Source organism: Hyaena hyaena, unplaced genomic scaffold (assembly GCF_003009895.1).
Source record: "Hyaena hyaena isolate Hyena2069 unplaced genomic scaffold, ASM300989v1 scaffold_138, whole genome shotgun sequence".
In the NCBI taxonomy this organism is placed as follows: domain Eukaryota; kingdom Metazoa; phylum Chordata; class Mammalia; order Carnivora; family Hyaenidae; genus Hyaena; species Hyaena hyaena.
The window spans coordinates 272,315-290,191 of NW_024080770.1; the positions used below are offsets into that span (position 1 = coordinate 272,315).

Sequence of the window (17,877 nt, forward strand, 5' to 3'; positions counted from 1 at the left end):
GGAGAGAGGCAAACCATGAGAGACTCTTGAATGCTGACAAAAACTGAGGACTGATGGATGTGGGGGGGAGGGGGGATGGGCATGGAGGAGGGCACTTTGGGGATGAGCACTGAGTGTTATGTGGAAACTAATTTGACAATAAACTATTTGTAAAAAAAAAAATATATTAAAAAAAAAAAAAGATACGGATCACGTGAAGACCGTACATCTACATCAATATGTAGCCCAGTGTCGTGGAGGACAACATCCTCACTGACCTCACCTGGACCCCCAACACCCAATAAAGTTTCTTTTAACACACACACACACACACACACACACACATACACACTCAGAGCTTCCTTCCCCTGCCTCGCCTCCAAATAACTTTAAAACATTTTTATGTTTTTTTTTTTTAAGTTTACTTTGAGACAGTCAGGGACAGCACAAGTAGGGGAGGAGCAGAGAGAGGGAGAGAGAGAATCCCTAGCAAGCTCCAGGCTGTTATCACAGAGCCTGATATGGGGTTTGATCCCATGAACCACAAGATCATGACCTGAACTAAAATCGAGATTCGGATGCTTAACCGATTGGGCCACCCAGGAGCCCCAACTTGAGAAAATTAAAAAAAATTAATGTTTATTTTTGAGAGAGAGACAGAGTAGGGAAGGGGCAGAGAAAGACAGAGACACAATCTGAAGCAGGCTCCAGGCTCTGAGCTGTCAGCACAGAGCCTGATGCCGGGCTCGAACTCACAGACCGCAAGATCATGACCTGAGCTGAAGTCAGATGCTTAACCAAATGAGCTACCCAGGCGCCCACCCCCCGCCCCCAGCTTGAGAAAAGTTTAAAGAAAAGTCTTAACTTTTAGATACAGAAAGGGACCACACTAAGGGCAGAGAATGTTTTACCAAGTGTTTGATTGGTTAATGCACTCAGTGTACAGTTTATAGCCTGCAGTAAAAAAGTTTGCTCCCAAAGATGAAATAGCCAAAAGAAGAACTTTAAGAAGAAAAAGCTGGAGGACTTACACTCCCTGCTCTTAACTCTTATTGTAAAGCAATGATCATCAAGACAGGGTGGTATTGGTGTGAAGATAGACGGATAGATCAAAAGAATAGAAAAGAGAATCCAGAAATAGACCCACACATAGACTGTCAATTGCTTTTTTGACAAGGGATAATCTTGTCGACAAATAAGCACTGGGAGAATTGTATAGCCACACACAAAAAAACCTCCACCATATATAAAACCAACTTAAAATGGATTACAGACCTAAATGTAGGGGCTAGGATTATAAAACTTCTAAAGGAAAATATAATAAATCTTAGTGACCTTGAACTTCACAAATATTCCTTGATCACAATGCAAAAAAAAAAAACAAATTATGAAAGAAAAAAATCAATAGATTGGGACTTTGAAATTTTAAACTTTCGGGGCATCTGGGTGCCTTAGTTGGTTAAGCATCCAAATCTTGATTTCAGCTTAGGTCATGATCTCACAGTTGTGAGATGGAGCCCCATGTCAAGCTCTGTGCTGGGTATGGAGCCTGCTTGAGACTCTCTCTTTGCCCCTCTCACCTACTTGCATGCTCTCTCTCTCTAAAAAAATTTTTTAAGACTTTTGCTCTTCAAAAGACACTGTTCAGAAAATGAAGAGGTAATTCACAGACTGGGGAGAAAATATTTGCAAAACATATACCCAATAAATGACTCATAGCTAGAATACATAAACAACTTCGATAACCTAATAAAAACACTAACAACTCAATTAAAACATGAACGAAAGATGTGAACATTTCACCAAATATATACAGGATCGATGCACGTGAAGACATTCAACCTCAGCCATTAGGGAAATTCGAATTAAAACCACAAAGGAGAGCTTCTGGGCTGGTGAACATGTGGAGATGTAGGGACAGTGGTGCATCTGGAGAGGGGATCGAAGCTGCACACCTCCCCCCCCAACCTCGCCCTGTGCACCTTTTCCATCTGATTGTGCCTGAGTTATATCCTTTTATGACAAACTGGTTATCTAGTAAAACAAAAACAAAAACGAAAACACACAAAAAACCCAAAATGAGGTACCACTACACACCTGGGTGGCTTCTGGCTCAGGTCAGGATCCCAGGGTCGTGGGATCGAGCCTCGCAAGGGACTCCGTGCTGAACGTGGAGCCTGCTTAAGATTCTCTCTCTCAAAACTCACTCTCAAAAACAAAACAAAACAAAACAAAAAACCTGATTATAACAAGCCCGTAAGGAACATAAAAGGTTACAACCACTTTGGAAACTAGTTTGACAATTTGTTAAAATTTTTAAAAATGTTTTATTTATATCTGAGAGAGAGAGGAGGGGAGGGTCAGAGAGAGAGGGAGATACAGAATCTGAAAAGGCTCCAGGCTCTGAGCTGACTGTCAGCACAGAACCTGACATGGGGCTCGAACCCACAGACTGTGAGATCATGACCTGAGCCAAAGTCGGACACTTAACCGACTGAGCCACCCAGGCACCCCTCATCTGACAATTTGTTAAAAAGCTAAAATATACACCTACCATATGACCCAGGCACTCCACTGAGAGGTAATCACGTAAGGGAAATAAACACCCGCCTGCACAAACACCTGTACATAAATGTTCATAGTAGCTTTCTCTGCAATAACCAAAAACTTAATAATGCTGAGTGAAAGAAACCAGGCCAAAAAAAGGAATACATACTGCATTATTCCATTTATCTTAAAGCATGAGAAAACGCAAACTAATCTATTGTGACAGCAAATGGATCAGTGGTTATCTGGGGCAGGGAAGGATCACCAAGGACACAAAAAACTTTTGGGGGTGATGAATATGTTTATTATATTAATGGTGATGGCTTCACAGTATATGGATATGTTAAAATGTGTCAAACTATAGACTTTATTTATTTTAAAAAAAATTTTTAATGTCTTTATTTTGTTTTGAGAGACAGAGACAGAGTGAGCGGGGGAGGGGCAGAGAGAAAGAGGGAGACACAGAATCTGAAGCAGGCTCCAGGCTCTGAGCTGTCACAGCACAGAGCCCGACATAGGACTCTAACCCACGAACTGTGAGATCATGACCTGAGCCGAAGTTGGACGCTTAACCAACTAAGCCACCCAGGCACCCCAAACTATAGACTTTAAAAACGTGTGGCTTATTGTATGTCTTAAGCAATCTGTTGAAGAAAAACAAATACAGATTAAAAGAAAAATGGTGGTTTCCTAGGTTACCTAATCACAAACTTCTTTATTCTCTTCATACTCATCCTCAAAATAGAGTTCACCAGCATACGTTGTTTAATTTTAATTTAATTTAGTTTTTATTTTTTTCAAGCTTTATTTAGGTAATCTCTACACCCAATGTGGGGCTTGAACTCATAACCCTGTGATCAAGAGCCACATGTTCTTCCAACTGAGCCAGCCAAGTGCCCCTACTTTTATTTGTAAATATTGAGGGTACTGTGGAGAGTTTAAATCTAAACATGAAAATTATTTATGGATTAGGGGTTGGATTCATTAATCTTTAATGGCGCTTCTAGCTCTAAAATTGTGTGTGTGTGATTGAGCATGTGTGTGAGAATGTGAAAGTGTGTGAATGTGTGTATGAGAGATAAAAACTGATCAGTGAGAAAGTTCTTACTATGGTTGACCCATAGTTTTGTCTTCAGGTAGTCACTAATTAAGGATCACTCTAGCTCCTAATTTTTAATTAACGAGAAATAAAGGAAATTAGAAGGAGAAAAAAAATGTGCTTGGCTGCAGTGATAACCTGAGGGAATTGTGAGGCGGAAACCACCAGGTGGAGACATGTGACATCTTAACACGTTTCTGTCAGTGTGGCATTCTAAGACACATCTTGCATTCAGCACAGGAATATGACAACTTCAGATCAGGGGCAACCGCAGCAAGGTTTGGGAAAAGAGATATTTTCAATTCAGATTTTTTGAAGTTTTCAGGGAGTCTGGGTGGCTCAGTGGGTTAACTGTTCAACTCTTGAGTTCGGCTCAGGTCATGATCTCAGTCTCTGAATCTCAGAGCACAGAGCCTGCTTGGAATTCTCTCTCTCTCTCCACTTCTCTCTGTCCCTACCCCACTCTTGCTCTCTCTCTCTCTCTCAATAAATAAAGTTAAAAAAAAGGGATTGTTGAAGATTTCCAAAAGGCTGTGTTCACCTATTTCTTGAACTATTGAAAAATATGCAGGTTTTAAGAAAAAGAAGAAAAGGAAAAAAATACATCACTCATGTAGGACATGTGTCACTGAAATATACATACAGTAGATGGTGTATTTTTTCATCTTTATTTTCTTTTTTTAAATTATGAGACTATAAAAGCAGAACTTCTCGAACGAGGTATGAAAGGTTTCCAGTATGTCTGGTATCACGGTGGGAGCGTATATTTCTATTCCCGAACCAAAGGTTTTAAGATGCAATAATTTCTGTATAGATAAATTTTTTGCAAACACTATTCTAGAAACTGAGGATTTGCCTGGTCACCATAGGAACTTTTTTCTAATACTAGATATAAAATTTATAAGAAAAGATAGATCTCCTCTTATATTTGCTCTAAGAAGGATCGACCTAGCCTACATTTTGCCTCCCAATTAAGGTAGATGTAGAATGAAAGTTACCAGCAAGGTTTTGTTAAACAAGGTAACTGATCTGAAGCAGGACATCTTTAAATAGCACCTGAATGCCTGCAGAGTTTGACTGGCTATTTCTGCTTTTAAGAGAAAGAAAGAAGAGAGAAAATTATCTAGAATCCATCACCACTACTATTAGACTCCATTTGAAATCTAAAACACACATAGTTAACCTAACAGTAGAAAGTAGAAACAGAATCCAATGTTTAAGTTCCCGTTTGATGTCTAACAGTTGAATATATAGTAGGCTCATGAGGAAACTGTAAAAAAGGTTTTCCAAGGGTCGATCCTTGATTAGCACAACTGAGTGATTGATGGATTGATTTCATGGACCCTCATATAGTCCTTAGTAAGCACCAAGTATTATTTTAGGTTCTTTACAAATAGGAACTCAATTTGCACACATAAAATGCTATTATAATCTCCACTTCCCAAGAAGGAAATTGAGAGACAGAGAGAGATGAATTTGTCCAAATCACACATCTAGTAAACATGGAGCTAAAATGCAGATTCCAGTGGTCTACCCCTGTCTTTGCTTATTACTACCATGCTGCTGACATTCACCTATTTCTGAGAACAATTACTCTGTGTTTAAAGCTTTGTGGGTCTGTGGTGGGTCATGAGTTAAATATAAATTGTGGTCTCTGCCCCTGGAATACTCTTCAACCTAGCTGGAAGACAAACTTTCCACACGAAACAATTCAAAAGCCCCAGATGACAAATTATTTCATCTGGGGAGGAGAGAGTGGGATCCAGGATCGGAATTAGGTGGAGGAAGAATGTGGCAGGAAGCAGGGAGGCCATCCATGGATGGTGGGAAGGGACAGCAGGAGGGAGCGTGGGATGTTCACAGGGGGAGAAAACCACCTTGCTGATACATGGGCACGTGTTGGGAATGGGGACAGGATGGAGACGTAAGGTCAGATGGGGGCTTCCAAGGGTGAAGACCCAGATACCCAAACTTGACATCTTAGACGACAGGGAGTCACGGAAGGGTCTCCAGCAGGAACATGACATGAGGCACAGAGAGCTGTGAAGCGTGGCCAAGGTGATTTTTGATGTAAAACAATGTAAGTGTGGAGTCTTAAGTAGTTCAAACAAAATCGGTGAGGTGGAGATGGACCAGGGCAACATGTCTATAGGATGGCCATGGTTTTGCATGTGATCCCCCTATGCCAGCGGTAGGCAGGTGACTCCCGGTGAACCACACTCTGTACATCCCTTTCCCATTAAGTGTGGAAGGGGCCTCATGAATAAGATGGGACACCATTACCCTTGTGTTACGTTATAGGGCGCAGTTGATCTCAGTGTGCCTGCGGCTAACCAGGTCACCTCTTAAAGAGGTTGGGTTCTTTCTGGCAAAAGAGATTCTAAGTCAGAGGGATTTGAAACAGGAGAGGGATTCAAAGTCAAAGTCTCTTGCTGGAAATGAAGATGGAGGGTGGCACCTGATAAGGGATGGTGACAGCCTCGAGGAGCTGAGAAAAGGCCTCCAGCTGATAGCCAGCCAAGGAGAAGGGGACCTCAGCCCACGAACTGCAAGGGACTGAATTCTGCCACAGGCATGTGAGCTTGGCAGGACTCTGATGAGAAAGCAGCCAGCAGATACTTTAATTATACCCTGGTGAGACCCTGGGCAGAGAACCCAGTCACTCTGTATCCAGGCTTCTGACCTACAGAACTGTGAGCTAATAAGTAGGTATTGTTTTAATCTGTTATGAAGTGGAAACCCATTATAACCCCTGCTATGGTGCCAGGTCCCACTGGGGAGGTAGGAGAAGGGAGGACCTCCAGGTGGCTTAGAAGGGGAAGGCACTTCATGAGGAACTCATGGAGATCTGTGGTGTGACTGTGAGTGATTCAGAGGAGCCCAGCTGTGCTGATCCTGACCATCACAGCCGTGCCATAAGGGTGGCATGTTGGCAGGAAGAACAGGCATGGTGTGGCAGCACCTGGCCCAGGAACACACGCTGGGAGGAGGGTGGCTTTTGAGAGAAGGCCATCGGGATGCCCTGCTGGCAAAGCCAGGGACCCAGGCAGCACAGGCACTAGATGGACAGTAGAACAGTTTCATTGCAAAACAAAAATGGGTGGGTCTAAGAGACTGAAGACAGAGCCAGGGCCAGGCCTAGGGTGGAAACAGGTAGTCACAGCCTGGGGACCCACATTTATCATTTATCGTATGCACGCTCTGTGCCAGGCACTGTGGGAAGTGTTTTTCACGCATCCTCATTTAAGCCCTATGATGCCCATTTGTAAGTGGCAGAAACTGTCAACATCTAAGGACGTTACTCCTCCAGTGACGAGTGGGGTTTTATAAAGCCATCGTTTCAGGAAGGCAAAGAGTTCACTCCGCTGTCTGTGCGATGCGTGTCAGTTCTGTGAGGATTTCATCTGGTTCAGGCCATAGCGTCAAGGAAACTATCTGTATGCAGCCCACCGAGAGGTTGTCGGCAGTCTGAAAGGGGTGGCTATCCAGCTCTGGGGTTTCAGGAGAGCCCCTGAGTGGCCTGGTGAAAAGGCCCTCAAACTGAAAAACTTGCATTCTGGCCCAATTATCTCTGAGACTTGGGGGCAACCCATGCATTTTCCATCGATGGGAGGGTGGAACTAGATTTTGAAGGTCCCTTCTAGCTTTTTACAGGAATGAAGACATAAGTGAACTCGGGAACATTAATTAATAAGCTAGACCATAGGAATCTGGGTCCCAATAAGCAGGGGGTGTTATTGCAGAGAGAAAAGACCGGAAAGACATTTTGGCCAGAATTAAACAGAAATGGACAGAGTACTGGAGTCAAGGGGAAAAAAAAAAAGGAAGGAAGTGAATAGCATTTAAAGGTTTAATTCCAAAAGAGCGAATTTCAAAAGCAAAGTAGAAAAGCAGTCTGCCAGTGGATAAATGGGCTCCTAGGTAAGGATGTTGGCAGGCTGGACACCAAAAGGAATTTGTTTATGTCCTAGCCTGTCATATCTCAGGACTCTGCCAGATAGGGCCCAGTCGTCTGCAGGGACAGAAGGGGAGGGAGGGTCAGGACCCTCCACTGGGGGTGGGATGTGGCAGGCTCTCCAAACCTATGTCATCGAACAGCCCCTTGGCTGATCTCACGCTGGGCCAACCTCTCTTCTTGGATTTGGCTTCTCTTGTAGAAAAGAATAGATGTCCTGCTGATGCTGATTTTGAGTTAATGGGAGGCTGTCTCTGTGACCAGATGGCCCTGGCACAGGCGAGAGGGAGTCTCTGGGCCCTCAAAGAAGAGGAACAGACCCAGCCAGACTTCCGTTCAATGATGCTTCTAACATGGCCAACTTCTCACTCACTGATGATGTCAATGAGATACAGACAGGAGGGGAGAACACAGGGCCAGCGAACTCTAGCAAGTACAGGCATTCTAGGATCCAGGCTGGGGTTTGGGAGCCCATTGATCGGACCCTGGAATGTGAATAAAAGGACAGAAGCAAATAAATAAGACTCGGCAAGGGCAGGCAAAGCAGGCCCCAGTTTTCAAAGGGGAAGTGAGGGTCAGCTCTGCAGGAGAAACAGCCAGGGGAATGTACTATTCAAAGGAGAGAGAAAGTTCCTTATTAATTCACCTGCCAGTATTAAAATCATTAGAGATTCTTTAAAAAAATACTGATGGAAGAGGCAGACCTAGAGACACGGATTTCACCCATCTGTCATGGACCCTGGATACTAGTGTCTTAAAAAAATTGCCCAAGTTGTTCTAATGCACTGGAGTTGAAGGGTTGAAGACAACTGGCCTAGACGGCGCCTCTTAATATAGTTTCGGAGAAGCAGTAAGCAGAAAAAGCATTTAGGAAGCTTTTTCCGATTGTCTATGCCTGCTCCCTCTATCAGCATCTTAGTGAAGGGGCTGTGGCTATAGCTTAAAAAGCCTGATTCTGATACACCCACCTCGCCGCGGAGAGCCATTGGTGGGGTGGAGCTCAAGAGCCTGCATTAATGTTCTTCATTATGTAGCATTAGCTACACAGAAGAGAACGAATATAAGTAAGTTAAGGAGAATAATAATAAAAGACCTCATGACCCATCTTAAATCCTGGACCTGCCTCCCCGCGGGAGATACCCTCCTTCTTCAGTGGGGTCTGCGTTATTAACAAGCAGGTGGTCTTGGCGCTCTGCTTCCGGAAAGCCTAGGTTCCGGCCCGGGGAGGGCGGGGCCAGCAGGTTGGGAGGGTGAGAGCAGGCGGGGAGGAGGATCAAGGGCCCCCGCTGTGAGCGACGACCGATGCGGTGCCTGGGGAGCCAGGCAGCGCCTGCCACAGCGTCTGAAAGCGGCCGAAGCATTTGTTAAAGTGCTAGAGAAATCCCTTTAGACCCAGTACAATGGAGACCCAGATGCACTCGGAAGAGCCAGGCTTTCAACTGTTTTGTTTCCCCAGCCCTGGCTGCTGCTGCCAAATTGACAGGCACGCAATAGCTCAGGGGGTGCAGAGTTCAAGGCCACGCGGATCTGCTGGACTAGAACAAAAAGATGCAACTTGATCTCTCTTTCTCACTAGGCTAATCACTCGGGTGAGCTTTTCCTCAGGCTTATTATTCTATTATAAACCCAGATGCTTAAAGCCAATCAACTGCTACCTTTCTAGAATGTACAAAGTAGGTCAGCGTTGGTCTGTCAGGGTGCACAGCCTCTGAACGCCTGCCACAGGCCGTGTGAATAATTAAATCGACATGCCCCTGGAGCAGCACTGCAAGAGGAGAAGATTTTCCTTTCCCTGGGAGACTGTCAGCGACTAGCAGAAAGAGGAAGCCCAAGTGTCCCCCTGTAGGAGCACCAAGGTGAAGGGGAAATCCAGGAATAGAGGGCAAGGGAGTACTGGGGCAGGGTACCAGCTCTTGGGAGGCTGGGAGACTGTGGCAGAACTTTGGGCAGGGTCACAGATGGGATCCAGGGAAGACTGAGTCAGGGGCTACGTTAGAAACAAAAGCTCCGCAGGGCACCTGGGTGACTAAGTCGGTTAAGCGTCCGACTTTCGCTTAGGTCATGATCTCGCGGTTCGTGGGTTCGAGCCCCGAGTCAGGCTCTGTGCTGACTGCCAGCTCAGAGCCTGGAGCCTATTTCAGAGTCTGTATCTCCCTCTCTCTCTGTCCCTCCCCTGCTCACGCTGTCTCTCTCTCCCTCTCTCTCTCTCTCTCCCTTTCTCCTAGAAAAAAAAAAAAAAAAGAAAAGGAAAGGAAACAGAGGCTCCGTATAAGGGCTGGAGCGCAAGGATGTCCAGATCCAATCCTGCTTAGTATGGATATAACAAAGGGTTGGTTTAGAGGACACCAGTAGCCAGGGTGGCTTAGGATCGATGGGTGTTTAAACACTGTGCGACTAGGGCCTGACTTGCGCTGGGGGGCCTTAAATCACAGACGGGCTTTTATGTGTTTTGCAGAGGCAGCTGCTCCCATGGACGAGAAGCCTGGAAAAGATCAGGAGTTACCCACCACCTTGCACAAAGATGTGTGTGCTGAGGTTTTCATCGGCTATAAAGAGCTAAAGGCTCTCAGGGGAAAAACCTGTCACTCCTGGCTAATGAGGTCCCGGCAGATGACAATGTGAAAAATAAGACAAAGAAGGCCAGCCTGCCCTCGGAGAGGCTGGTAGACAGTGTGGTGACAGCGTGGCGTCTGACCTGAGGCGAAAGGTCTCCCAAGTGGGGACGGGAGCCACAAAGCTACAATTTGGGGTGCAAGGCCTGAGCATTCTACAGAATTGACCTCAGCAGGGACCCCAGTGGTAATCAGAGTTATGTTGATGGTAAATCCTATGGTCTCTCTTGTATTACTGCTGGGAGTATACATTGTTACAATCAGTTGGGAAAATAATTTGGTGGTCTTTCCTAAAGCTGAGCACATGTGTACCCCACGACCCAGCAATTCCACTCCTAGGAATGTGCCCAACAGAAATGTGATCATACATTTGCCGAAAGACGGACGAGAACATTCACAGCAAGAGTATTATTGGCACTGATAAGTAGTATGTGGTACATTAAATTAGAAAGCAGCGAAGGTGAATAAGGACAACATGAATGAATTCACAAAAATAATACTGAGCAAAGGAAGTTAATGCAAAGGTACAAACCACTTAATTTTATTTATAGAAACAGCCATAACCTGGGGCGCCTGGGTGGCTTAGTTGGTTAAGCGTCCGACTTTCGCTTAGGTCATGATCTCGCGGTTCGTGGGTTCGAGCCCCGCGTCGGGCTCTGTGCTGACTGCCAGCTCAGAGCCTGGAGCCTATTTCAGAGTCTGTGTCTCCCTCTCTCTCTGACCCTCCCCTGCTCACGCTGTCTCTCTCTCTCTCTCTCTCCTAGAAATAAATAAAGATATTAAAAAAAAAAAACAAAAAAAACAGCCAAAACCAATCTACGGTGAATATACCTAAAACCATGGACTTCTACATTTTAAAGTTTATTTATTGATTTTTGAGAGAGAGAGACAGAGACAGAGAGTGAGAGTGGGTATGTGTGCAACTGGGGAGGGGCGGGGGGGGGTCCCAAGAAGGCCTCACGGATCCTGTCAGATCCTGACTTGGGGCTTGGGGCTCAATCCTACAAAAAGTGAGCCAAAATCAAGAATCAGACAGTTTGGGGCGCCTGGGTGGCTCAGTTGGTTAAGCATCCGACTTCGGCTCAGGTCATGATCTCGCGGTTCGTGGGTTTGAGCCCCACGTTGGGCTCTATGCTGACAGCTAGTTCAGAGCCTGGAACCTGCTTCGGATTCTGTGTCTCCCTTTCTCTCTGACCCTCCCCTGCTCATGCTGTCTCTCTCTCTTTCTCAAAAATAAATAAAATTAAATAAAAAAAAAAGAATCAGACAGTTAACCAACTGAGCAACCCAGGCACCCAGCTTATATACTTTAAATGGGTGAATTGTATGATGTATGAATTATATCTCAATTAAGCTGTATTTTATTTTAGTTTCTATGATCTTTTTTAAAAATTTTATTTATTTTCAATTTATATCCAAGTTAATTAACATATAGTGTAATAATTATTTCAGAACTAGAATTTAGTGATTCATTACTTACATATAATACCCAGTGCTCATCCCAACAAGTGTCCCTTGCCTATTTAGCCCATCCCTCCACCAACACCCCTCCAGCAACCCTCAGTTTGTTCTCTGTATTTAAAAATCTCTTATGATTAGTTTCTTTCTATTTTTATCTTATTTTTGCTTCCCTTCCCTTATGTTCATCTGTTTTGTATCTTAAATTCCACATATGAGTGAAGTCACAGAATAGGTCTTTTTCTGACAAATTTCACTTAGCATAATACCCTCTAGTTCCATCCACATAGTTGCAAATGGCAAGATTTCATTCTTTTTGATTGCCAAGTAATACTCCATTGTATATATAAATATACCACACCTTCTTTATTCATTTGACCGTCAATGGAGATTTGGGCTCTTTCCATATTTTGCCTATTGTTAACAGTGCTGCTGTAAACATTGGGGTGCATGTGCCCCTTCGAAACAGCACTCCTGCATCCTTTGGATAAATACCTGGGAGTGCAATTGCTGGGTCATAGGGCAGTTTTATTTTTAATTTTTTAAGGAACCTCAAATCTGTTTTCCAGAGTGGCTGCACCAGTTTGCATTCCTACTAGCAGTGCAAAAGTGTTCCTCTTTCTCCACATCCTCACCAATAACTGTTGTTGCCTGGGTTGTTAATGTTAGCCATTCTGACAGGTGTGAGGTGGCATCTCATCGTGGTTTTGATTTGTATTTTCCTGATGATGAGTGATGTTGGGCATTTTTTTCATGTGTCTGCTAGCCATCTATCTGGTTGTCTTCTTTGGAACAGTGTCTATTCATGTCTTTTGCCCATTTCTTCACTAGATTATTTGTTTTTTGGGTGTTGTGTTTGGTAAGTTCTTTATAGATTTTGGATACTAACACTTTATCTGCTAGGTCATTTGCAAATATCTTCTCCCATTCTGTCAGTTGCCTTTTAGTTTTGCCGATTATTTCCCTCACTGTGCAAAAGCTTTTTATCTTGATGAGGTCCCAATAGTTCATTTTTGCTTTTGTTTCCCTTACCTCCAGAGATGTGTCACGTAAGAGGTTGCTGCGGCCAAGGTCAAAGAAGTTGTTGCCTGTTTTCTCCTCTAAGATTTTGATAGCTTCCTGTCTTACATTTAGGTCTTTCATCCATTTTGAGTTTATTTTTATGTATGGTGTAAGAAGGGAGTCCAGGCTCATTCTTTTGCGTGTCATTGTCCAGTTTTCCCAACACCATTTGCTAAAGAGACTGTCTTTATTCCATTGGATATTCTTTCCTGCTTTGTCAAAGATTGATTGGTCATGTTTGTGGGTCCATTTCTGGGTTCTCCATTCTGTTCCATTGATCTGAATGTCTGTTCTTGTGCCAGTACCATGCTGTCTTGATGATTACAGCTTTGTGATACAGCTTGAAGTCCAGAACTATGATACCTCCAGCTTTGGTGTTCTCTTTCAGGATTGCTTTATTATTCGGGATCTTTTCTGATTCCATACAAATTTTAGGACTGTTTGTTTTAGCTCTGTGAAGAATGCTGGTGTTACTTTGATAGGCATTGCTAAGCTTTTTTTTTTTTTTTTAAACAATAGTATTGGAAGTCAGGGTAGTGGTTAGCCTTGGTAAGAAGTAGTTATTGGGAGGGGGCACAAGGAAGGGCATTTTGGCACTGGCAATGTCTGGTTTCTCGAGTTGGGTGCTGATTACAAGGGTGTGTTCAGTTGTGACAATTCTGTATACTTACAATTTGCGTACTTCTCCGTACATGTGCTCTGCTTCAAAAAAAAAAAAAAAAAAAAAAATACAATGACCATAAACCAAACAGGCCTGACCTGGCTCCTGTACTTGGGGATGGCAAACTGATATCCTCACTCCCTTCAAAAAGGTCCTGCCACTAGTGTACCCTGGAAAATGCCCCTTCAAAAGTTTATGGGGCTGGGGCTCCCCATTTCATCAGTGAGGCATTACTCACAGGCCCTGGGGGAGTTTCTCAGAAGAGAAAGTAGGGAGGGTCTGCCTACTGCCTCTCTTCTCTGGGCTCTGCTAGAGTAGGCAGATTTGGCCCTAGATTCTAGAGTATTAGTCCTGAGCCCATTCTTGCCTTAGAACTGGCTGGGCCATGGCTACTGTGACCCCTCACAGCTCAGCCATCCAGGAGTCTGGTCTGCTACTCCTGGATCGGGATGGGAACCTATCTTCAGGGAGATCTTAAAGGCCAACAGCCTGAGGTGGGCCATTCCATAGAACTGTGACCCCAAGCCCAGCCTCTGCCTACCCCAGCCAGGGTCCTCAGAGGTGGGTTTGCAGAGCCCTTCATCAGTCACTGCTTAGAAGGAGCACCTGAACCCCCAGGAAAATGGATCCTAAGGGGAGATACCGAAGCCTGGGTGAAGGGCTCCCTGACAAGTACCAGGAGAGCAGAGGCGGCATTTTAGGGTGGGGGGTCATGGGGATTTGAGGCTGTGGGCCAAAGTAAGCCAGAGGACTGACTACAGCCCCTGGACTGGTAGCTGATAGATCCCTTTTGCCTAGAGAGGGGTAGAGGCCAAGTCCTCTGTAAGTCAGACAGTATAAGGGGCTGCCTCCAGGGTCAGGGACTTGTGGTCCTTGAAACTGATTTAATACTGCATTTTAAAAAACCTTCAGGGGCACCTGGGAGGCTCAGTCAGTTGAGTGTCCAACTCTTGATTTTGGCTCAGATCATGATCTCATCATGGTTCATGAGTTTGAGCCCCACATTGTGCCTTGCGCCGACAACACAGAGCCTGCTTGAAATTCTGTCTCCCTCTCTCTCTGCTCCTCCCTTGCTCTCTCTCACTCTCTCTCAAAAATAAATAAATAAACATTTTTTTAAAAAGGTAAAAAAATCTTCATAAGTTCATACATACTTTGATGTATAGCTGGGTACAGAGACCCACATGGATAAGCACTGCTCACTTATTCAGTCAACAAACATTTACTGGGTAGTTATTCTGGTTTCTGGTCAGTGCCAGGATCTGGGAAAGCAGACGAATATTGTCAAGGCCTTGAGGAGCCCATAGGCTGGTGTTCAGGGAGCGGCCAGCATGTGACAGTTAATTACAATGCAGAGGAATGACAGCAATAACAGAGGTTCTGGAGCACAGAAAGATAAAAGAACCCACACGTGACCTTTTTTGCAAAATGTAATTTCCTCCTAATTTTCCTCCAGAAAATTCAGGTTTTCGTATTTTGCATTCAGGAACACACCGCAGCTCTGGCCCAGCTCAATCGCTGTAAATATTGTCCATGGCAACTCCCTCTAAAAGAGGCCCCACTACCAGATTTCTTTTCCAGCTGATTTTAAAAATAATGAACAAGCTAGGAGAGATAAGACAAGACAGCTAGCTATGTCTGTTTCATAATTACCACCATTCAAATCATCTAGAAGATACATATTTATTTTTCACAATCTTTGGGGAATTAATTTAGCTGATAATCCGTAAAGGCCTCCATCAGATCAATACCACACTCCCTGTCACATACATGCATAGCAACAAACACCAGCTATAATTCTCTTCTTCTCCTAGGTCTGCATTACATGACATAACAATATAAAAATAAAAATCAGTTCCCGGCCTTGGTATCTACGGGTAAGTGATGTGATCAGTAAGACAGGCCTACATACCTCCTTTTCGGTAGTCATGGAGATCTATGACACCTAGCCTGGAATTTCCTATGTCAGCTGCCACAGTGGCCCCTTGAGAGCACCCATCTCCTTTTAGCAATACAGCAGGGGATGTATCCTGTTCACGTGGGTCTAGTCTGGAGAAACCCCACAAACAGAAGAAACCGAAAGGGAAGACACCTTCAGCAAACAGGAGCATTACCTTGGTCCCGTGGTAGAAGTCGTCCACGCATGTAGCGTTCATGAAGGTCTGATGGAAGTGGGTGCTGGTGTCAATGCCTCCAGGAATCACCAACTTCCCAGTGGCATCGATCACCTTGGCCCCTCCGGGGATCATGAGCTCACGGCCCACCTGCTGGATGATGCCATTCTCAATGTAGACATCAGCCTCGTGGGTGCAGTCATCGTTCACCACCTTGCCTCCCTTGATGAGAATCCTCACGCTGCCTGAATTGGCAAGCATGTTCCTATGGAGGGTGAAAGGGAGGCACCGGTCAAGGTCAAAGTCCCTTTTCACTATAACCAAGGTCCCACTTCTTCCGATCAGAGTCCAAACTCCATGGGCAGAGTAAGTGAGCAGGGAAGGGGAGGAAGTTTCTCCAAAGCCTGAGAACACTGGTCCTACAACCAGCTGGGGTCACAAGCCTCCCACTGAGTGGGACTTATTGGGAATCATGACACAGTGGAGTAGGGTGAATCTGGGGCCCAAAGAAACATCAATGTCTACCTTCCCCAAATGACATGTAGATTCTAAACCATTTTCCTATCTACTGTGTTTTTAATCCCAAAACAACCTGAGGAGTGGCATTTTACCAATGAGAAAGCTGAAACTGCTCAGTGAGGAATTTATGACTTCTAAGTAGCCAAGTCAAACCCGTATGTCTTGTATGACAAATGTCCCCACTATACCATATGGTCCCAAAGGTGTCAGGGGCTCCTGGGGCGTGTCTCACAGGGCCAAATTCTTGAAGCCTCACAGTTGCTGGATTCATATCATTCATTCTTCAGATGGATTTTGCTTCAGCTCACTCTCCCATGTCTGCCTCAAGGCCACTACCACATTTCAGCTCCATAGCTGGCGACACATGAATAAACTCATCGGCAGAGCTTTTGAAAAGCACCTTCACTAAAGCTCCAACCCCAGAGATTCAGCTTTATTTGGTCCAGACAGGGACTCCCAGAAGCATTATTTAAACAAATTTGGGGTGGGGGCATTTGGGTGGCTCACTTGGTTACATATCCGACTCTTGGTTTTGGCTTAGGTCATGATCTCACGATTCACAAGTTTGGGCCCCTGCTTGGGATTCTCTCTCTCTGCCCCTCCCCTGCTCTCCTCTCTCTCTCTCAAAATAAATAAATAAACTTATAAAAAAATTTTAGGGGCACCTGGGTGGCTCAGTTGGTTAAGCGTCTGACTTTGCTTCAGGTCATGATCTCATGGTTTGTGGGTTTGGCTGCACGCTGGGCCCTCTGCAGTCAGCACAGGACTGGCTTCAGATCCTCTGTCCCCCTCTCTGCCCCTCTCCTGCTCAAGCTAACTCTGTCTCTCTCAAAATGTTTATTTATTTATTTTGAGAGCAAGCACGAGAGAGCAAGCAGGGGAGGGGCAGAGAAAGAGAGAGTCCCAAGCAGGCTCTGCACTGTCAATGTAGAGCCAAATGTGGGGCTTGAAATCACGAACCCTGAGATCATGATCTGAGCCAAAACGAAGAGTCAAATGCTTAACTGACTGAGCCACCCAGGCACACATGAAACCACTATTTTTAAAAGCTAGAGAATTTTACCATATGCTTGAAGAAGAATTAATGCTAATCTCTCCCAGAAAACAAAAGGAAATGTTCCCACCTCATTTTATGGAACCAGTATTATTCTGATACCAAAGCCAGACAAAGACAGTGCCAAAAAAAGAGAACTATAGAATAATATCCCTCATGAATACAGATAAAAAAAGTTCATAACAAGGGACGCCTGGGTGGCTCAGTCAGTTGAGCATCAGACTTTGGCTCAGGTCATGATCTTGTGGTTCATGAGTTAGAGCCCTGCATTGGGCTGTCAGTTCTGAGCCTGCTTCAGATCCTCTGTCCTCTTCTCACTACCCCTCCCCCCCTCAAAAAATTAAAAGGAAAAAAGTCCTGAACAAAATAGCAAGTAAAATTCAGCAATATGTAAATAGAATTCTACACCATGCAAATGGGACTTATTCCAGGGATGCAGTGTTGGCTCAGTATTTGAAATTTCAATCAATCTAATCCACCAAATTAACTGGCTAAAGAAGAAAAATCACATAATCATATCATTTGATGCAGAAAAAAGCATCTGACAAAATTCAATATCCATTCGTGATAAAAACTCTCCGAAAAGTAGGAATAGAAGTTAACTTCCTAAACTTAATAAAGACAACCTGTGAAAAACCTATAGCTAACATAAGACTTAATGATTAAGGACTGAATGCTTGGGGTGCCTGGGCAGCTCAGTTGGTTGAGCATCCAGCTCTTGATTTTGGCTTGGGTCATGATCTCACAGGTTGTGGGTTTGGGCCCTACATCAGGCTCTGTACTGACAAGCTCAGAGCCTGCTTGGGATTCTCTCTCT

At 44.5% G+C, this 17,877-nt stretch overlaps 1 protein-coding gene across 1 annotated transcript in view; it reads right to left on the reverse strand.

The window, feature by feature from the left end:
* DPYSL5 (dihydropyrimidinase like 5) overlaps positions 1-15,748 on the reverse strand; it is a 54,585-nt gene extending 38,837 nt beyond the window's left edge. Inside the window, exon 1 of the mRNA XM_039238326.1 lies at positions 15,488-15,748. Coding sequence (XP_039094257.1) covers positions 15,488-15,748 — 261 coding nt within the window. The remainder of the gene's footprint in view (positions 1-15,487) is intronic.
* Positions 15,749-17,877: the final 2,129 nt, after the last annotated feature.